The sequence below is a fragment of the Macaca fascicularis genome, chromosome 19, assembly GCF_037993035.2.
Source record: "Macaca fascicularis isolate 582-1 chromosome 19, T2T-MFA8v1.1".
NCBI lineage: Eukaryota > Metazoa > Chordata > Mammalia > Primates > Cercopithecidae > Macaca > Macaca fascicularis.
In genome coordinates this window covers 54,723,368-54,743,979 of record NC_088393.1, presented here as the reverse complement: position 1 = coordinate 54,743,979, position 20,612 = coordinate 54,723,368, and the positions used below count along the sequence as shown (strand labels likewise).

The following is a 20,612-nucleotide window of genomic DNA, read 5'->3' as shown; positions in this document are numbered from 1 at the left end:
AAATGTACATGGAGAGTAAAAGTGATAAGAGAAGTAGAAGCTGGCATTTGTTAGCCTTTATTCTGTGCCAGGCCTTGGACTGAGCAGAAGCTAGCACATGAGGGGAGGGCACTCTTACGAGTCTCATTTTCTGGAGGGGCAAATGGAGGCTCAGAGAAGGCCAATGACCTGCCTAAGATCATGTAGCGAGTAAGTGTCTAAGTTGGGCCTGGAGCTCTGGCTGTTCTGGGCTGGAATGGTGGGGTGCTTGGGGAGAAGCCAGAGATGAGCCCTGGGCCAGGGCTTTGGCACAAGGGCTTCTGGACCATGGTCAGAGGCCAGGATCCTGCCTGGAAGGCAGTGGGCCCAGTGTCTCTAAATGACTTGTTGACAGACTGGAGCAGACAGGGCAACTCAAGCCAGCAGACGGTGTGAAGTGCTTGGCAGGAACCCGGGGTCGTGTCTGTGGCACATTTCTCTCACACCCTGGGCAGAGTGCAGTGGGACGGCTGGTCCCACAGTGGGCTTGGCTTGTAAAGCTTTTGTATTGGAGCGGGAGCCGAGCCAAGCCACCCACTCTTGTCCCAAAGCTCCAGAAGTAGCTTCCCACGCCTCCCAGAGACAGATGCTCTGGTAAGAATAGTGGGACACCACCTCCACCAGTAGCCTTAGGGACAGCACCTGCCAGAGGGTGTTGGGGGGAGTCCAGGGCAGTGAATGCCCACCCTCCTCTCCACTGCCATCCCTGACCTGACTTCCCTCCAAAAGCAGCCAGCAAGTGAGGCCTAGGCTGTCCCCATTGTCATCTCAGGGTTTAAGGGCTCCCCTTCGGCCCTCGTTGTGGATGACGTGGCAGGGGGCCCTGGAAACAGATCCAGCCTGTCCTCTCAGTGCTTCCTGAACCCTGGCTCGGGGTCTTTGTGCTGAGGAAGTGGCTGCCGCCCATCACTGTGGGGTGGCTGTGGGCTGGTACTGTGCCTGGATGAGTGACGGACACACCGGCAGTGAGCCTGAGCCCCGCTGTCTTCATTTGCCTCCTGTGTGCCCTCCCAGGCTCAGGTGGCCTTCCTCCAGGGAGAGAGGAAAGGGCAGGAGAATCTGAAGACAGACCTGGTGCGGCGGATCAAGATGCTAGAGTACGCACTGAAGCAGGAAAGGTGAGCCTTCGTCCTGCCCCGGGCCTGCCTTCTGGGTCCATCTCAAGCTCAGCGTCAGGAGGCCACCAGCCACGCCTCCTTCCAGCTGAGGGAGATTTGGGGTCGACATTCTTTTCCATCGTTCCAGTACCATAAGGTTCTAGGGGAGAAACAAGACAGGGTAGGTGGGATTCCGGCTAGACATCTACCAGAAACAGTATTCACGATGCTGGTGGCCCACTGTGCGCCAAATATTGTATAGTCCTTACCTCGGTTATCCCTTACCCCTTCCCGTAGCCTAACGGGTATTGTTAGCCCTGTTTCAGACGAGGAACTGGGGTTTCAAGGGCTGATGGTTTCTTCAAGGACCCCTGAGACTAGGGGTCTCAGGTTGCCTGACTCTAGGGAGTGATCTCTTCCACCAGGCCAGGGGTGTGGGGGATGCTTCAGCCTCAGTGGTAGGAGACCGGTTGTGGGAGGCCCTGTGATTTGGGGTTTGGGATTCCAGATTCCTCAGGTAACTGCTGACCCTGTCTACTCTCCCGCATCTCTTATTCATTAACCATTTGCTCTTTTAGGGCCAAATATCATAAACTGAAGTTTGGTACAGACCTGAACCAGGGGGAGAAGAAAGCAGATGTGTCAGAACAAGGTACCCACCCTCTGATGCTCGCGCGGTCGGCGCCCTCCCGTGGACGCTGAGTGTGCTGGAGAAGCAGGAAGATGGGGTGCCTCTTTCTCACTTTGCTCCTTAGAAGGCAGAATCGGCCCCGGGGCTGGGGAGGGGCGGATTCTCACTCTCAGAGTCCTCCCCATGGCTGCCAGGTCCTGTGCTGGACCCTGGGGGCCAGTCCTGCTTGCCGTCCCCCTGTGCAACAGAGGCAGACACATGAGCAGCTCACGGGATCCCTTTGCGAGGAGTGGGCGCCAGGACTATTTATAGAGCGCTGGGGACGGTGCGGGAAAGCCGGGGAAGACGTCACTGAGGAGGTGGCGTTTGAACAGAGTTGCCATTCAGTCGTTCATCCAAAAAGACTTTATTTGTGGGGTACAGGCTTTGTATCACAGATCAGGAATACAGCAGAGAGCACGGGAGATGTGGTTCCTACCCTCTGGTCCCTTAGAGTCTAAGCTCCTTGAAAGATGACTCTGTTGCCCAGCAGGAGAGTCAGGGGAGACAGCACAGATGCAGAGACGCACGCTGAACGGGTTAGAGGATAGGGAGTCGGTCACTGTGACTGGGCAAACGGTGTAGGGCAGAGGATGTGGGAGGGCGGGCCAGGTGAGGGGAAGCTTGGCTGAGGCAAGCTGAGAAGACCTTGTATGCTCAGCTGATAGTGATGGTCGTTACCTGCTGCCAGCTCTTCTCACTGGAACGGAAGTTCCACAGGGGCAGGTCTTTGTTGATCCGGGTAGCCCAGGTCCCTAGCCAGGCACGACGTAGATGCCCAGAAAAGACTTGAATAAAATACTAAGCAAATTACCTCATTGCATCCTCCCAGCACTCCCAAGAGGGAGATGCTGTTATCATTAAGCTCATTTCTCAGAGGACAAAACTGACACCGCTCACCCTAACTCAGGGTCACACAGCTGGGATGGGGCAGAGCCGGGCTTGAACCCCGTCGGCCCTACTCTCAGAACCAGGCCAGCTTTCTGTGAAGGAAAATGACAACTCGCCCAGAGTTTTGAGAAAAAGCCCTTTTCTTGTCGGGGGCCAGTTTGGGGAACCACCAGTCAGGAGACCTAGAGATGAGGACCGCTTCAAGGAGGAGGCATCCCCACATGGGGGAAGAGAGCAGGGTTCTAACACTCAGGAAGTGACGCCACAGGACCCGTGACAGTGACCGATTTGGGTTGGAGGGGTGAGGAGGATGGAGGAGGTGATGGGTAGGTGGCAGTGGCCCGACTAAGACAGCCTCCGTTCTCTCACCCGCCAGTCTCCAATGGCCCCGTGGAATCGGTCACCCTGGAGAACAGCCCGCTGGTGTGGAAGGAGGGGCGGCAGCTTCTCCGACAGTGAGTGTGCTTGGGGAGTGGGGCTGGGGACACATGGCACATTTGGCTTGAGAGAGAAGTCCAAAGGCTCCACAGTCCTTTTGTGTACCCAGTGGGGACGCTGAACTATCAGTATCTTAGCCCGCCATGGCTGGAGTGGCCTTCACCCTGTGGGCGGAGCCTGGCCTGGGGAGAGGGAGGGAAACGCATTGCAGGAGGCAGACATGGGAACGCCCCCATTGGAATGTGTCCCTGAATGCCTCTGTGGCTTTTTTATTTTATTTTTTTAATCTCAGTGGCCATAGGAGCCCTTTGTGGCTTTTTTTTTTTTTTTTTTTTTTTAATCTCGGTGGCCATAGGAGCCCTGTGGCTTTTTTTTTTTTCAATACCTTGTGAAGATTTATGAAGTGTGGCTTTTTATTCCCCAAGGGTAATATTAAATTATTTTTTATTTGTTAATTAGATTTTTAAAGACTAATCAGGCCAGTGTGGTGGCTCATGCCTGTAATCCCAGCACTTTGGGAGGCCAAGACAGGTGGATCACCTGAGGTCGGGAGTTCAAGACCAGCCTGACCAACATGGAGAAACTCCGTCTCTTCCAAAAATACAAAATTAGCTGGGCGTGGTGGTGCATGCCTGTAATCCCAGCTACTCGGGAGGCTGAGGCAGGAGGATCGCTTGAACCTGGGAGGCGGAGGTTGCGGTGAGCCGAGATCATGCCATTGCACTCCAGCCTGGGCAACAAGAGTGAAACTCTGTCTCAAAAAAAAAATTAATCAAATGCAGTAGTGAGAAGTGGGGAGAGGGCAGATCTGTAAGTAGGTTTGTAATTGACTGTGAATGATCACAGTAACTCACCATGTTTGAACCAGAAAATTATTAATGTTATTATTATTTATTATTATTTTTTGAGACAGTTTCCACTGTGTCGCCCAGGCTGCAGTACAGTGGCACGATCTCAGCTCACTGCAACCTCTGCCTCCCTCCACCTCAAACGATTCTCCTGCCTCAGCCTCCTGAGTAACTGGGATTACAGGCAGGTGCCATCACGCCCAGCTAATTTTTGTATTTTTTAGTAGAGATAGGGTTTCACCATGTTGGCCAGGCTGTTCTCAGACTCCTGAGCTCAAGTGATCCTCCCGCCTCGGCCTCCCAAAGTGCTGGGATTACAGACGTGAGCCACTGCACCTGGCCAAATTATTACATTATTATTATTACTTGAGACAGAGTTTCGCTCTTGTTGCCCAAGCTGGAGTGCAATGGCGCGATCTCGACTCACGGTAACCTCTGCCTCCCAGGTTCAAGCGATTCTGCTGCCTCAGCCTCCCTAGTAGCTGGGATTACAGGCACGCAGCACCATGCCCAGCTAATTTTGTATTTTTAGTAAAGACAAGGTTTCACCATGTTGGCCATGCTGGTCTTGAACTCCCTGACCTCAGGTGATCCGCCTGCCTCGGCCTCCCAAAGCGCTGGGATTACAGGTGTGAGCCACCGCACCTGGCCTCAAATTATTAGTTTTTAATTGCTGAAGAGATTTGTGCATTTTAGAAAACTTTAAAAATATAGGAGAGCAGAAAGAAAAAAAAGATAACTCACGATTCCTCTGCTCAAGAAATTTCATACCCCTATAAACATTTTGCCATTTATGGTCTCAGTTTCTTCCATGGCTATATATTTTTGCCTCTGTTATCTTAATAAACTCACTCTGTCACCCAGGCTGGAGTACAGTGGTGCAGTCACAGCCCACAGCAGCCTTGATCTCCTGAACTCAAGAGATCCTCTTGCCTCAGCCTCCTGAGTAGCTGGGACAACAGGCATGAGCCACACTGCTCAATTTATGTATTTTATTTATTTATTTATTTATTTATTTATTTATTTATTTATTTATTTATTTTTTAATGTTTTGAGACAGAGTCTTGCTCTTTCACCCAGACTGGAGTGCAGTGGCACAATCTCAGCTCACTGTAACCTCTGCCTCATGGGTTCAAGTGATTCTCGTGTTTCAGCCTCCCAAGTAGCTGGGATTACAGGCGTGTGCCACTACACCTGGCTAATTTTTGTGTTTTTAGTAAAGACAGGGTTTTACCACGTTGGCCAGGCTGGTCTTGAACACCTGAGCTCAAGTGATCCGCCTGCCGTGGTCTCCCAAAGTGCTGGAATTAGAGGCGTGAGCCACCGTGCCCAGCCCAGCTTATATATTTTATAAAAGCTGGGATTTGTTTTCACCATTAAGCGTTGCGAACATCTCTCCATATAAATTAGTTATGTTGCATCATTTTGAGGACCTTATAATTTCCTTCCTTTGGTCCTATGGAGAAAAAAAACCAACATATAATGTCTGTCATATAGATAACCGTAACTCTTCATGGCCAGTTCCTTATATTTTGTCGAGGTTACTTTTAATTTTTTAGTATTATAGACAATATGATAAAAATCGGGAAGGCATTTGTGCATATCCTTGATTTACTCAAGTTAGATATCTGGAAGTGGGGTTGCTAGCTTAAAGTGTGTGCAAACAATAACCCTAAAACAATAATAGTAATACTAACAGGCTACACTTACCAAGTACCTATTATGTGCCTGGCACTGTGCTAAACATTTTCCACCTGTTGGCTCCTCACTGAGATCTCTGTGTGGTATAATGCTAGTATTCCCCTCATGAGAAAAGTGGGATGCGGAGAGGTGATCTGTTTACACAAGGTTGCATGGTTAATTTGTGGCATCTTAGGCAGTCCGCCCCCAGTGCCGAGTTTTAAAGCCCCATGCTTCCCTGTCTCTCTTGGTGGGGAGATAGGAGCCTCAGACACACACAGGTGCACAGGATGAGACGTACATGCAGGTGTGTGCAGCCTAACATTCGAGAGGCAGGGTCAGGGCTGCGAAGGGACGGGGAACAGCAAAGGCCTCCTGGCCAGGAAGCCTCCTGAGGACTAGCAAGGGACTGTTGTCTCTGTATTTTGAAGCCGCAAATACCCCAAATTGATTTTTGTTCTTTTTTCCTTCTTCTTTTTTTACTTTTAGTCCAGTCCCCAGCTGGCTTCAGTTTTTAAATTGCAGAAGTAATAAGTGCTCATTTGTAGAAGTAAGTAGAGTAAGTTGCAAAAGTTCCTCTTACGCCTCTAATCCCATTCTCCAGAGGTCGCTGCTGTTACGTTTTTTATGGATCTTTCTAGGCCTCTTGGGGGACATAATACAAACGTGTGTTTGTGTGTGGTGTAAGCTTTATGCACATTAACGCCTTTTTGTTTTTTTTTCTACAAACATTGGCATCATGTGGATCATAGAACTTAGCATTTTCGTTCTGCTGTTTACCGTGGCCAGCTTCCCTTCAGGCTCTGCCCTGTCGATCTCCTGCCTCGCAGCGCTATGAGTCATTTGCTGACACAGCCCCTGTCGGTGGGTGCTGAGGCTGGTCCCTGTGCTTCAGCTTCCCCATACAGCAGTGCAGGGAGCACCCTCACACATAGCATTGTGTGTGTGTACAAGGGCTTCCATTGGAAATAGCCTTGACGGGGAACAGCTGGAGCGAGGGTGTGCCTATGTCAGATTTTGGCATATGCTCTTAAGTGGCCCCTTACGAGGTTGTCTCAGTTTGCATTGGCCCCTGCAGTACATGAAGAAGCCCGGGGGATGTCTGACCCGCATGGCTCTACACCCCTGCAGGTACCTGGAAGAGGTGGGCTACACGGACACCATCCTCGACATGCGGTCCAAGCGCGTCCGTTCCCTGCTGGGCCGTTCGCTGGAGCTCAACGGGGCAGTAGAGCCGAGTGAAGGGACCCCCAGGGCTCCACCAGGCCCTGCGGGGCTTAGTGGCGGGGAGTCACTGCTGGTGAAACAGATCGAGGAGCAGATAAAGAGGTAAGCCCTTGGGCCTGGCAGGTGTGTCTCTCTGTTCCTCCTGACTGCTGGTGAAGGCCAGGGTCAGAGCATCAGCTGATGGCGCTGGGTGCCCTGGTGGCCCCTCCTCCTGGAGTATGCCATGGGCTCCCTTGTTCCGAAACCCTCGGTGCCTTTACTGCTGGGATTTCCCTGGATTCCGTTCTGGGTACCCTCCACACACTTCCCCACGGCCTCATCTCCAGCCCTGCCCCCGTCCTGATACTTAGGCCTGCCCACTCCTCAGTTGCATGGGGTGCCTACCGAAGGCAGACCCTGGGTGTCTTGCTAGCAGGGAGTGGAGTACACGTGGTTGCCACCCTCAGGAAGCTCTGGCTTGTTCATTGTCATCAGCAGTTGTCAGTTAAGCAGAACAAGTGAGGCCACGTAGGTGATGCTCAGCACGATGAAGACCACGAGGGCCAATACGTGCTGCTCTCTGGGGGGTGGGCAGGGAGGGCCTCTGTGGGCATTAAATGGAGGGTAAGCCACACGAGTGGCTGGGAGGAGAATGTGCTAGGCAGAGGGCACAGTGAACCCCAAGGTCCAGAGGCAGGAGAGGCGCAGCCTGCACAGAAGCAGCATGAGGCCGGCGTGGCTGCAGACAGCGAGGCGTGGGCTATGGGGAAGTTGTGGTCTCAGGAGTCAGTAACTCAGGGCCTTGGGCTGGGATAGAGTCTGGGTTTAACTCAGGGTTGTGGGAAGCCAGTGGTTTCGAGCAGGGGAGTGATGTAATCTGACGTACCTGATCTACTCCGAGAAGGAAGGGCTGTAGGAGGGTCACAGAGGAGGCAGGGGGGGACCAGTTTAGGAGATGGTGTCCCTGTCCTGGACAGAGCTGAAGGACCTTAGCGGTGGCGAGGCGAGAGGTGTCATCCTCCCCAGAGGCCTTTGGGCAGTCGACACTGAAGGACTGCAGCTAAGGGGAGAGGAAAAGAGACGAGCGACTTCAGGGTTTGGTGTGAGCCTTTGGAGCAGCGTCCTCTGAGACGGGGAAGCCTGGGAGTGGAGGTTCTGGGGGCTGCCCAGGTTGTGTGAAGTGTCAGGGGCCTGTTTACCTCCACGTGGAGAAGCAGAGCTCGTCTGGAGCTCGGGGGCATTTGAGCCCTAAACATAGCTCTAGTTGAACAAGCACATGGGCATTCTCTGGAAAGCCATGGCCGTCTGCAGTGCCTGCAGGAGTGAGTGTAGATGGTGCAGAGAAGAGATCTGAGGACTGCCCAGGTGCTCTCCCGCTTAGAGGCTGGAGGGAGGAGCAGGAGGAGGAAGCAGAGAAGGAGGCTGAGCCCGTGCAGCATATCAGTGTTGTGGGAGGAAGGCCTGTGAGAACGGAGTCCTGTGTCCCGCTGCGGGTGCAGCGAGTGCTCTGCGGAAAGAGTGGAGCTCTGGGGATGGCACCTGTGAGGCAAGAGGGTACATCTGCAGTGACCTCTGCAGCCATTGGTAACCGGCAGTTGATAAGACCTCCAGGGCATCAACCTGATGGCAGAAAGAGGGAACGTTTTGCATCCATCTGTACTTCGAATTCCACCCTGCCTTCTCCCGCAGTCAGGCTGGGTCAATACCTCCTCTGCTATAACTTGACATGAAGTTGGAAGCCAGGAGGTGGAAGGAGGAGTGCCATCTGTTGCTGGGGATAGTGAAGGCTCCTGGATAGTAGGGATCGCCGGCGCCCCTCCCTGCGCGAGGCTGGCTGGTTTTCAGTGCCTCGCCGAGCATTTGTAGAATGGCCGTTTCCTCTTTCCTGCAGGACATGCTTGCCTCCTGCCTGACCTGCCCTTGTGGTCTGACTGGGCTGTGGGAATGGTGACTGCTGAGTCAGTGGCACTTTCTCATCCAGCTTTCCTTCTGACTCAGCATAGGATGGAGATTTGTGGCCAGGGTTGGGGGCTGGCCCTCTGAAACGCAGGTCGGTGGTCAGTGAGGAGCTAGGCTCCGTTTGCGGTCTGAGTGAGGCTTGCAGTTGGAATGAGCATTTGTCGGGCAGAGGCTGGGGTTGGGGCTCTGTGTGTGACCAGAGTCAAGGCTGCTTGGGACTTTGAGGGTTAGCTGGGTCTGGGCTCTGGCCACCAAGTCTGGGCAGGCACCTTCCCATCTGAGCTTTGACCCCTGGCAGGACTCATGCCTCTGCTCCGCTGTCTTCGGCAGGAACGCGTCAGGCAAAGACGGCAAAGAGCGCTTGGGCGGCTCAGTGCTGGGGCAGATCCCCTTCCTGCAGAACTGCGAGGATGAAGACAGCGATGAGGACGATGAGCTGGACAGCGTGCAGCACAAGAAGCAGCGTGTGAAGGTGAGCCTTTCCTCCGTGCCCTGCACAGCCTGGCCTGGGTGTGACCTGATCGAGGCCCTTCCCAGAGTCAACTTGGGCCTTCAGGGGCTGCGGTGTGTGCTGACAGCAGGGATATAGAGACACACAGGCCCTGGCCTGGAGGAGCTTCTGGCCAGCAGCGGCCTTGTAAATAGACACGTGCAAAAGAACGTGTTGTGGTGGAGGCAGGGGCATGTGCCCATGAAGGAGGGACCTGTGGGAGATGGCCTCGGAGCTTTCCCTGAGCCCTGGGCTTCCCATTAGCGGTCCGTTTGCCTGGGTCCCCTTCCTTTCTTCCTTTAGACTCAGCTCAGACACCCCCTCCTCCAGGAAGCCTTCTCTGACTCACCCTGGGCTCCCTTCCCTGGCCCTGGCCACTCTGGGATCCTCCCTGTCTGGTCTGTATCCCTCCTGACCCCTCCCCGGGAGGGACTGGGCCTGTCTGGGCCTCCATTCCATCTCCAGTGTCCCAGTGTGGCTCAGCACGGAGTCAACGCTCCAAGTGGAGTGGTGTGCACGGAGCCACAGCACTGCAGGAGGTCTAGAGGAAGAGCAGGAGGGCTGTGAGTCCAGGGTCTCAAATGCTGGCCCCTGCTCCAGACGCTTGGTCCTTCCTGTCCCTCTGAGAATTTCTAGTCCTTTTCTACCCCTCCACCCATTCTATCAGGAATCATCCGTGGTGTTTGCACCCCTTTAGGCCCACACCCTTGGGGCTGACTGGTTGGGTAGGGCTCTCCGTCTCCGCACAGCAGCCCTCCAGCGAGGCCCAGCTGGGAACCCAGGGGACTGCCATGGCTCCCAGGCGGCCCTGGTCCAGCTGTGTGAGTTCAGGCCCATGCTTCTTTGTCTTGGCTTCAGTCTTCTCACCCTTTAGATGGGGCTGAGTCCCTTTGTCTGGGTTGTTGAGGATTTAATTAGCATGAGCTGGTGCCCAGGAAGCCCTCAGCTGCACGGTGGCCATCCCCCAAGTGCTCATTAGGGGTTAGTCGGTGGCGCTGGTGGCACTTGGTAGTGGTGGAGCCCTCATGGTTTCAGGCACTGTTAGCGGAGCACACTTGCCACTTGTGTGCCCCTCAGAGCACCTGTGGTGGTTTCCTCTGGAGTCCTAAGCCCGGCTGCTGCCTTTCTGGGCATGCTGTCTATAAACCCTCTCCTTCCCCATTCTTTCTACAAGTGTTGAATAAACCTTGGTCCTAGGTCTTCTCCGTGTCCCTTCCCTCTGGTCCGCCCCAATGCAGTTCAGAGCCTGGCCCCTTAGTGCTGCCCGAGAGGTGTCACCAGACTCAGCCTGGGGGGCTGACATGTGGAAGGGGCCAGCCACGCCCTGGAGGAGTTCACAGTGGGCAGAGCTTGACCTTGGTGACCTGGGGCAAGTGGGTTCCCGCTACTCAGCCTGTCTCCTGGCCTGTAATGTGGGAATGATAATGACAGTGTTTACGGTAGCTGTTCACAGATTTGGGGGTTAAGTCGTGTCTGCGAGGTGTAGTCAGTGCTCGTTCAGTGAGTGGAATTTGCTCTTGTGCCAGCACAGCAGCCAGTGCTGTGTTTATGGCTGCAATGCTGTGGTCCATTCGTCCTCACTTGTTTGCATCTCCATATATTCACATACGGACACCAGTGCATATCTGCTCTCCCCATAGGCAGATTGTTGCGTTATCTGACTTTTCTTCTTCCGAGGCACCGTCCTGGGGAACTGGAGCAGGCTGAGCCAGGGCTAGGCCAAGGGCTGCGTGAGGGTGGTTTCAGGCCAACTGGCCCTAGTGGTAGCAGCTGTCCAAGGCCCAGCAGGGGGCGCTGCAGGGCAGCTGGCTAGCAGCTGAGGCAGCCCCATGAGCAGAGACAGGCCCAGAGCCCCGGCTTATCTGTTCCCAGGCATTGAGGGGGCTTAGTCTGTGGACAAGAGGCCCCTGACTTGTCTGGCTTTCTCCATGCCCCAGCTCCCATCCAAGGCCCTGGTGCCCGAAATGGAAGACGAGGACGAGGAAGACGACTCCGAAGATGCTATCAATGAGTTTGATTTCTTGGGGTCAGGAGAGGATGGGGAAGGGGCTCCAGACCCTCGGCGGTGCGCTGTGGATGGGAGCCCCCATGAACTGGGTGAGCTGAGATTTTCTGGCCAGCTCCTGCTTGCCTTCCCCGCGGAGGGAGTGGGAGCAGGCCCAGGTGCCTGCAGCCGCTTCCTGTGCAGGGTCTCTCCACCGGACGGATATGTTTCCTGAGAGCAGGGTAGCCAAGGAGAGCAGGAGGCCCAGGCCGTGGCGCCGGCCCCTCACCCCTTCCCTGGAAAATCCCTGTGGAGACACAGGCAGGCTTGGCTCTTCCTGAAGTGGGGCTGCCAGCCCTCCAGGGCGGGCGTCTAGCTCTGGCTGGCCTCAAGGAGAGAACAGGATGAGGACCCAGTGGGGGAGAGGCAGGTGGGAGGGCCACGTCTTCCTCCCTGTCCTGTGATTCCCAGCTAGGAGGGCTCTCAGGTCACGTGGGATGGATGGCTGGGGCCTGAGGCCTAGGCAAGGCAGTGACCTGCCCACTGCCCCACGGAGGGGCCCAGTCAACCTCCTCTCCTCTGCCTATGCGCCCCGCCCCCCCGGGGCCAGAGCTTCACAGCCCCCCAGAGTGGCAGGGAGCCCTCAGTGTGGGGAAGGCGTCACCTATGCCAGACTGGGTTGGAACTGCTGGGTGACTCCGGCCCTATGCCTTGACCCTGCAGAAAGCCGTCGGGTCAAACTCCAAGGCATTCTGGCTGACCTGCGTGATGTGGATGGGCTGCCCCCAAAAGTGACCGGCCCGCCTCCTGGCACACCCCAGCCCCGGCCACACGAAGGTAAGAGGCATCCCCCACCTGGCCCCAGTCCTGCGGGCCCATGGCAGAGGGAGGCTGCAGAGCTGAGCCCAGGGCTTCTGTGTCCTCAGGGTCGAGGCCCAGCCTCCAGTCTGCAGCCTCCCTGCCCCAAAAGTTCGTCTGTCTGTCTGTCTCCCTCTCTTTTTGTCTGTCCTGCCCTGTCTGTCTCTCTGTCTCTTTCCAGCTGTGATTCTTCATCTTGTCCTCTCCCTGTCTCTCTCTCTCGCTCTTTATCTCTCTCTGCCTCTCTCTGTCATTCTCTCTCTCCCTGGCCCTCTCTGCCCCTCCCTCCCCTCCCCCTACCAGGTTCCTTTGGCTTCTCCTCAGACGTCTTCATCATGGACACTATCGGGGGCGGGGAGGTGAGCCTGGGGGACTTGGCAGATCTCACCGTCACCAATGACAACGACCTCAGCTGCGATGTAAGTTCTCTGGGTGCCCCCCGTACTGTCCCCATTGGGCATTGTGCCCAGGGCTAGCCCCTGCAAGCTTTGACTGGGTGCCACCCGTGCCCTGCTCATGCTGTTTCACAGAGGGGTGCAGATGTAGACAGTGGAGGGACTTGACTGCGGTCATCGAGGCGCAGGGCCTGGAAGACTCTGGAGCCCGTGTCTTAATCACAGTTCCATGGCTCCACCACTCAGTGCCCCTCCCACCCTGGTGATTTAATTTGGGATGCAGGAAGATGACCTCTAGCCACGCCCTGCTCTGCCAAGTCAGGCCAGTCTCGTATGAATGGGCAGTTGGGCTGAAATGAAATGTTCCAGGCCTGAGATACGTGGACGGGCCTCTGGGCATCTGGGAGCCTTTGGCCAGCTGGGAGCTTTTGGTGTGAGTGCATGTGCACATTTTACTGTGACAGAATGGGATCTCCAGTGTTGGTGACCCTAGCGAGGCTCGGGGGTGGGGGGGTGACTGCTGTGAGATTCAGGAAGTGGGGTCAGAGCAGAGGCCTGAGAAGTGGAGCGTACCATGGGGTCCCTCTGCACGCCCCAAGGTGTCACTCCATCTTGGGGAAGAACAGTGTTCTGAGCCCCGCTAGCGGAGGGGGTGAGTGAACCACTCAGTAGCACATCCTCTGGCCTTAAAGAACTGTGGCAGAAGGGCTGGCTGAGGCAGGGATGTCAGCTGGGAGCCCATCTTGGGGCATGGCGCTGAGGCTTGCCTGGTACTCTGCTCATCATCTCTCTTGAGCCTGGCCCTCTCCAGGTCCCCCGCTGGGTGAGCGGCACCAGGGCACATGTAGCGTGGTGGACAGAGGCCCCCACACCTCTCCCACCGTCCCTCAGGGCATGTGCAACATGGCGGACAGAGGCCCCCACACCTCTCCCACTTGTGCACTGCCTCTCCCTTCAAGGTCACGTGTCTGGTCTCCATGCCCTTGTCTCCTCTGGGACTTCCTGGCCTCTCAACCTCTCTCGCTGAGGCTACTTTTTTTTTTTTGCTTCTTAAGAGAGGATCTCCCTATGTTATCCAGGCTGGTCTCGAACTCCTGGGGTCAAATGATCATCCTAGGCCTCCCAAAGTTCTGGGATTACAGGCATGAGCCACTGTGCCTGGTCTGTGGCTACTTTGACCTGCCCCTAATCTGCGCCTCTCAGGGGTGGCAGGAACAAGCCATGGTGTTCCCCTGCTCTAAACAGTTCCTCAGCTCATTTCTCCCAGGCTTTTTCTTAGTGTGAAATGCGCATTCCTCCGGGGCTCACCACCCAGTGCCTGCCTCATCCCCTGCCACTCTCCTTGCTTCCGCAGCCTGTACCACTGACCTCTCAGGCCTGGGCCCGTCCTTGCTGCCTCAGTGCCTCAGGGCCTCTGCACGGGCCCTTTCCCTCACCAGGGCCCTCTCCTTATCTGGTGAGGTCCTGCTGGCTCGTGCTTCCTCAGGAAAGCCTCGGTGGCCCCCAGGGAGGAGGGCAGGCTGCCCGATGTCTCTCTGCGCATCTTTAATTCATTGCCCTGCTCATGGCTGATGATCCCACACACTTGTGGGATGGTCCAGTTGTGTCCCTTATTCCCCTTCGTCTCAACTGCAAGACCCCGAGGGGTCAGGCTCACCTTTGTCTCTCCAGAGCCCAGCACAGTGTGGGGACTTGTTGGGCGAGTGTGGAGACTCCGCCCAGCAGAGGAAGGGGAGAGGTCCCGGCTGGAGCCCAGGCTCTGAGGGCATTCCTGCCAGGGTCATCTGGGTGGAAGGGAGGGGGCCTCAAGCCCTGGGTGTCAGTGTCTGCATGACTGCTGGATGGATGCAAAGACACTGAGGCGGCTCCCCCCAACCCCAGCTGTCTGACAGCAAAGATGCTTTTAAGAAGACATGGAACCCCAAGTTCACCCTGCGCTCGCACTACGATGGCATTCGTTCCCTGGCCTTCCACCACAGCCAGTCGGCTCTGCTCACCGCCTCCGAGGACGGCACGCTCAAGCTCTGGAACCTGCAGAAGGCGGTCACAGCCAAGAAGTGAGGGCAGCAAACTCGGCCGCGGGTAGGGGCATCTAGGGATGGGGGTGACAGGGTCTCAGTGACATCAGGCTCCTCTATCATCCCACAGGAATGCGGCTCTAGACGTGGAACCTATCCATGCTTTCCGGGCTCACAGGTAAGGAGGTGCCCCTGAGCCTGCTAGACATTTCGTCCTAAACGCAGCCTGACCCCTGACCCACTCACTGCCATCCCGGGAGGCACATGGCAGGAGGCAGAACAGCAGGGGCTCTGAGTCCCCGCGCCCCTCCATGATATACACAGCCCTGGCTCCTGGGGCTCCATGCTGACTTTCACATACCCTGGCAGCTGGTGCTCAGCACAGCCCTTCAGGGGAGGAGATGGAGGTGGGCTGGGGGAGGGCAGGGGACAGGTAGCTTGTCCAGCTAGCATGGCCAGAGCCCCAGTCACTGAATTCCTTTTGGCCATCCTTGAAGAATGCTAGTAGGAAACTTTGGTCCTGTGGCCAGGGGAGGCTCTGAGCTTGTCTCATCCCCCTTTCCGTATCTTTGTCCCTTCCAGGGGCCCAGTGTTGGCTGTGGCCATGGGCAGCAACAGTGAGTACTGCTACAGTGGAGGGGCAGATGCCTGTATCCACAGTTGGAAGATTCCAGACCTCAGCATGGATCCCTACGATGGCTATGGTGAGGACAACGCCGCCTGCCTTCCCCTCACATCCGCTGGGGCCTGGCCGTCCCCTCCACGCACGCACACGTCACGTCCACTTCTTGCCCAACACTGCAGGCCTCGGGAGTGCATGTGATGGCTGCCCCGTCTGCTGTGTTGTGAGCAGCTCGATGTAGTGCGTGGCTGAGGGACGAGCCAGCCAGGCTGGGAACGATGGCTGTGGGAGGAGGTGGTGAAGCTGCCTGAGAATCATGTGAGGTGGTGTCCAGAAGGCAGAGCTGGGACCGCCCAGGCTGGGAGCAGCCCATGCACAGGCGTGGCTGGCCCTGGCAGCCTCTGCTCTGCCATGCCGTGTGCTCTGTGTGTGGGGATTCACGAGCGTCTCTGCGTGGTTAGGGGGAGGGCATGTCCAGAGAAAGCAGAGAAGGTGGAGTTAGCTGGGCCAGGCTGGAGGGAGTTGGGGCTTTCTCTTTGGAGCATCTAAGACCTAAGTAGGGAAGTGACCAGACTGTCACTCCTGTTCAACATCTGTCCTCCTGCTCTCTGCCACAATTTTTTTTTTTTTTTTTTTTTTTTTTGAGACAGAGTCTCGCTTTATCGCCCAGGCTGGAATGCAGTGGTGTGATCTTGGCTTACCGCAACCTCTGCCTCCTGGGTTCAAGTGATTCTCGTGCCTCAGCCTCCTCAGTAGCTGGAATTACAGGCATGCACCACCGTATCCAGCTATTTTTTGTATTTTTGGTAGAGACGGGGTTTCATCATGTTGACCAGGCTGGTCTCGAACTCCTGACCTCAGGTGATCCACCTGCCTTGGCCTCCCAAAGTGCTGGGATTACAGGCGTGAGCCACTGCACCCGGCTCTGCCTCCTCTTGATCATGTACCTGGCCCTGTGCTCGACCTTGTCCGGACAGAGTTCAGAGGTCTTTGTGTCCTCTCAAGGGGAGGACAGACTTTAGAGAACAGGCTCACCTGCATAAGGTCAGGGTCGGTCCCAGCCACATTAACCACCACACTTTCAGTGTCAGCAGGCCAGAGCTGCTGGTGTGGACTCCAGCGACCAGGGAAGCAGTGGTTGGACCTCTGAATGACCAAGGGGCTTTGGAGAGACCAGGCAAACTCATGCACTGGGTCACGGGCTGAAAAGACTGCTTGGGCCAGGGCTGGGACCAACGCTTGGCCAGCACAGGCCGTGTGCCACTCCTGGGACCACAGAACCATACTGTTCCTTCTTCCTTAATGGAGTCCAAAAAATTCTGTATTGAGTTCTCAGTTTCTGGGCCCTGCTTGGGGAGACAGCCATGAATAGAGGGAAATCCCTGCCTTCTGGAGCCCTAGAACCTTCCTTGGAAAGCTAGTGGGCAGTGTGAGCAGCTGCCGGGCTGTCCTGGTGGTGGACAGTTCCAAGGGGCAGCAGGTGTGAAGCGGGTGCATGGGTGATTGGAGCCCAGCCGCCTGGGGCTTGGCAGAGCTGGGGCTCTGGGCTGTCCAGGGAGGAGCTGACATCCCTGACACAGCCCATTTCCTCCCTGTGGTGGGTGCAGACCCAAGCGTGCTGAGCCACGTCTTGGAGGGCCACGGGGATGCCGTGTGGGGCCTGGCCTTCAGTCCCGCTTCCCAGCGCCTGGCCTCCTGCTCCGCCGACGGCACCGTCCGCATCTGGGACCCCAGCAGCAGCAGCCCGGCCTGCCTCTGCACCTTCCCCACAGCCAGTGGTGAGTGGGGCCCTGAGTGGGGGCCCCAGCACCTTACCCTGGAGCTATGCAGGGCTGGAGGCTATCAGAGTGGTTCCCGCTGAGGCCCCAGGCCTCCCACCCACAGTCCCCCACCCTGGGGCAGGGCTGGGTCTGAGGGTCCGTTCAGCCTTCTCTTCCCTGTGCCCTCAGAGCACGGGGTCCCAACCTCAGTGGCCTTCACCAGCACCGACCCTGCCCACATCGTGGCCTCCTTCCGCTCTGGCGACACTGTCTTGTATGACCTGGAGGCTGGTGGTGCCCTCCTCACGCTGGAGTCCCGGGGCAGCAGCGGTAAGGGGGCTGACATCAGCTCAGGGAGTTGGTCTCAGTGTCTTGCGGGCCCCACTTCCTCCTGGGGCTTTGGTGACCCCTTGCCAGTCAGCTCAGATGACTCCCCTGCACCCTTGGGCCCTGAGCAGGAAGGAAGTCGGGTCCCAGTAGAGGGCCCCCCGCCCTCACAGCCAGAGCACTGGGGGGGCCGAGTGGGGAGAGCGTGTCAAGGCCACTCCGTCAGGCCCTCTTGGTAGAGTGGCGGAATGTGTTCACGTTTGTTATTCCTCTTCCCCCAGCCCCAAAACAGGGCCCAGGGGCTGCTTGTGCAGAACCAGCACTGCGGTCAGGGATGGGAGTGCCCTCGCCCAGTCCCCCTCGACATCCAGGCAGAGGCTGCCGTGGGGCTGTCACGCTGCACGCTGCACTCGTGCCTCTGTTCCAGTCTTCCTGATTTTCCCCTTGACAGCCTTCCCTCTTCCTGCCTTTTCCTTCAGGTCCAACCCAGATCAACCAAGTGGTGAGTCATCCAAACCAGCCTCTCACTATCACCGCCCACGACGACAGGGGCATCCGCTTCCTGGACAATCGGACAGGTGAGGCCTAGCCCCTTGTGCTCGCGGTGGGTGGGGAGGGCCAAAGGCAGGCAGCAGAGATGCTTGTGTCCCTGTGGGAGGCTCTGGGAGCGTCTCCTCCAGTCCTTCCATTCTCTCAGTCGAGGCTCAGAGTGGGAGGGAAACCTGCCACCCACCCCTCTCGCCTCAGGTAAGCTGGTGCACTCCATGGTTGCACACCTGGACGCAGTCACCTGCCTAGCCGTGGACCCCAATGGCGCATTCCTGATGTCAGGAAGTAAGTTGGGCACACTAGTTGCACCAGGGTTGGGGAGAAGGGGAGGAAGAGGCCTGGGCACTGGCTCCAGGCGAGTGTTCAGTGGGCCCGGGGGCCAGGGCTGGGGGAAGCTGGTCTGGGCAGGAATGACAGTGGTGACCCATAGAGGGCAGGGGGCAGCTGGTCTGGGCGGGAATGACAGTGATGACCATAGCGGGCAGCACAGCCCACTGGGGCACTCCTCTGGGGCACTGGAGCTGCATCGTCTTATTCGGCCACTAAGCAGCCTGTGCGGTTGGTACTTTGATCCCCAGTTTACAGATGTGGGCCCTGACGCCCTGACGCTTTGTAACTTGGCCATTGAAGCTTCGTAACATCAGTCCAGGTCTACCTGGGGGTACCTGCAGGGACTTCTGTGCTCCCACCCTGCTGTCTCTGGATAAGGGCATTGAGGCCAGCAACGCGGCTGTGCTTAGAAGGGATGGAATGGGACGTAGGTGGGTGGAGGAGACTGGAGGTCGCTGTGGGGTGAAGGGTGAGGCCTGCAGTGAGTGCAGCAGTGAGTGTGTGTGTGCACAGAGGCGCAGGCTGTGGTGTTGGAGGCTGTGGCTGGGCTTTGCCTCTGGGCCTGTGCTGGCAGCCTCTGGTGGGTGAGGGGCCGGTCAGTGAACTCCAGCCCAGTGCCCAGACAGGGCTCTGTTCTGGGGGCCACTAGACAGTGGAGGGAGCTAAGCCTTTGCCCTGCCTGATCCTCTTGACCCTAAATCAGACCTCTCCTCACCAGGGCCCTGCCCAGCCTGCTGTCCTCTCCCCTCTTCTCCCCAAGCCCCTGCTCAGGCTCTTGTGGCCACCCCCGCCTCCTGCCTCAGGACCTTTCCCACCTGTCCTTTTGCCTGGAAGGCTCCCTGCATTCCTCCTGGGGCCATTCTGTCCTCACACTGAGCGGCTGGGTTGCTTTCTTCTTTCTCTTCCTGTCTCCCAGCTGCAGCGTCAAGGCTGCGGGACAGAGAGAGTTGCCTGTTTTGTTCACTGCCCGCCCCTCCGCCCCGGGGCTCAGTGTGCAGTAGCTGCTCAGGAAATGCTGGGGAACGAGATGGACTGTGGACAGGAAGGGACCAGGGTTCTCCTTTGGGTGGGCCTCAGGAGGTGATGAACAGAGGGTGAGAGAGGAGAGTTGAGCCCCACTTCCCCTGAGGCCTTTGGACAAGGCCAGGTGAGGGGTTCCAGGACTGCGTCTGAGCGAGGAGCCCGGTGACCACCCCTTCTGCCCCCGACCCCTGCTCAGGCCATGACTGCTCCCTGCGTCTTTGGAGCCTGGACAACAAAACGTGCGTGCAGGAGATCACAGCCCACCGCAAGAAGCATGAGGAGGCCATCCACGCCGTCGCCTGCCACCCCAGCAAGGCCCTCATTGCCAGTGCTGGCGCCGACGCCCTGGCCAAGGTCTTCGTATGATGCCCACCTGGCCCTGCCCTGGCCGCCACACTGGCTAGGGTGCGGGGCCGGGCAGGTGGGGCTGAGGTGAGGGCAGAAACCCCGCAACCTGAGTCCCTACACATCCATGCCTGGTACTCCTGAGTGTGCTGAGCCCCGCAGTCCAGTCGGGCGTCCTGTGAGAATCACTGGGGAAGTCCTGGGCATGCAGGGGAGGGGCTGAGGCCTGAGAGGTGCCCTAGAGACGGCGGCTCAGTCTCCTCTCCCTTCTCTCTCCCGCAGGGGACTCCCAGCCTCACTGGAGGTGCAGAGGCCTGGCCTCTGTTTGCCGTGGAGCCTGGTGGTGCTAACGGCCCTTTCCCCAGGAATCCCTCCCCCAGGGCTGCCTTCCCCAAGCATTTAGCCTGGGGATGGGCCCCTTTCAGGAATCACCCCTGAGGATGGCCTCGGGGTTTCCCCCTGTGCCCTGACAGCCACTCCTGGTATCAGAGCTGCCTTCCAGAGGGCAGCACAGCCAGGGCTGGGTGTCTTTAGGGATCACTTTTTCCAAGACTCCAGAAGGTGCCAGGTTCTCCCCTTGAGCTCCTGCTGCCCCATCCCCCATCCTCCCAGACCTGGGCAGGAGCTGTGCTGGGAGAAAGGGTGGCAGCCGGAAGCCTCGGAGCTGAGCCCCGGCCTGGCTGCCCCTCCCCTCTGGCCCTCTCCACTGCTTTCCAGACACTAACCATGGCCTCCAGGCCAGGGATTGCCCAAGACTCCTAGGGCAGCCCTCCCAGCGCCCCACGGGGTCGCCCATGGGCAGAGATGGCTTTCTTATGCCCCTCCCTGGGGCATGGAGGGTGGAGGGGGCCCCTGGGTCCCCCTGAACTCCCTGTATATCTGTATAAATAACGGGATTTTCATGGCGCTGCCCCACCCACGTTATCACTGTGTGATGGTCTCAGTCAGTCTCCTCCCTGCCTCCACTCTTTCCTCTATTTATTTCACTCTTGTTTGGTTCTACCGTGCACTCTCGGTCCCCTTCCAGGTTCCTGTTTATAACCCCTATCCCCTCTGCCCCCATCTTGTATGTAAAAACTTGTCTCAATAAACCCTTTGGAGTAA

The 20,612-nt window shown here is 57.2% G+C and overlaps 1 protein-coding gene across 5 annotated transcripts in view; it reads left to right on the top strand.

The window, feature by feature from the left end:
- STRN4 (striatin 4) overlaps window positions 1–20,612 on the top strand; it is a 27,138-nt gene extending 6,526 nt beyond the window's left edge. The window contains exons 1-18 of one of the 5 annotated variants that reach the window (XM_074023976.1): window positions 1,061–1,136; window positions 1,694–1,767; window positions 3,053–3,131; window positions 6,132–6,192; window positions 6,774–6,971; window positions 9,138–9,279; window positions 11,235–11,394; window positions 12,005–12,118; window positions 12,443–12,558; window positions 14,416–14,591; window positions 14,683–14,730; window positions 15,135–15,256; window positions 16,782–16,952; window positions 17,124–17,264; window positions 17,741–17,839; window positions 18,009–18,095; window positions 19,360–19,595; window positions 19,791–20,612. In XM_074023976.1, coding sequence (XP_073880077.1) covers window positions 6,814–6,971; window positions 9,138–9,279; window positions 11,235–11,394; window positions 12,005–12,118; window positions 12,443–12,558; window positions 14,416–14,591; window positions 14,683–14,730; window positions 15,135–15,256; window positions 16,782–16,952; window positions 17,124–17,264; window positions 17,741–17,839; window positions 18,009–18,095; window positions 19,360–19,529 — 1,704 coding nt within the window. In that variant the 5' untranslated portion in view covers window positions 1,061–1,136; window positions 1,694–1,767; window positions 3,053–3,131; window positions 6,132–6,192; window positions 6,774–6,813 and the 3' untranslated portion in view covers window positions 19,530–19,595; window positions 19,791–20,612. Of the gene's footprint in view, window positions 1–1,032; window positions 1,137–1,693; window positions 1,768–3,052; window positions 3,132–6,131; window positions 6,193–6,773; window positions 6,972–9,137; window positions 9,280–11,234; window positions 11,395–12,004; window positions 12,119–12,320; window positions 12,559–14,415; window positions 14,592–14,682; window positions 14,731–15,134; window positions 15,257–16,781; window positions 16,953–17,123; window positions 17,265–17,740; window positions 17,840–18,008; window positions 18,096–19,359; window positions 19,596–19,790 lie in introns of those variants that run through there. The other 4 variants (XM_045379936.2, XM_045379935.2, XM_074023978.1 and 1 more) reach the window with 4 other exon arrangements.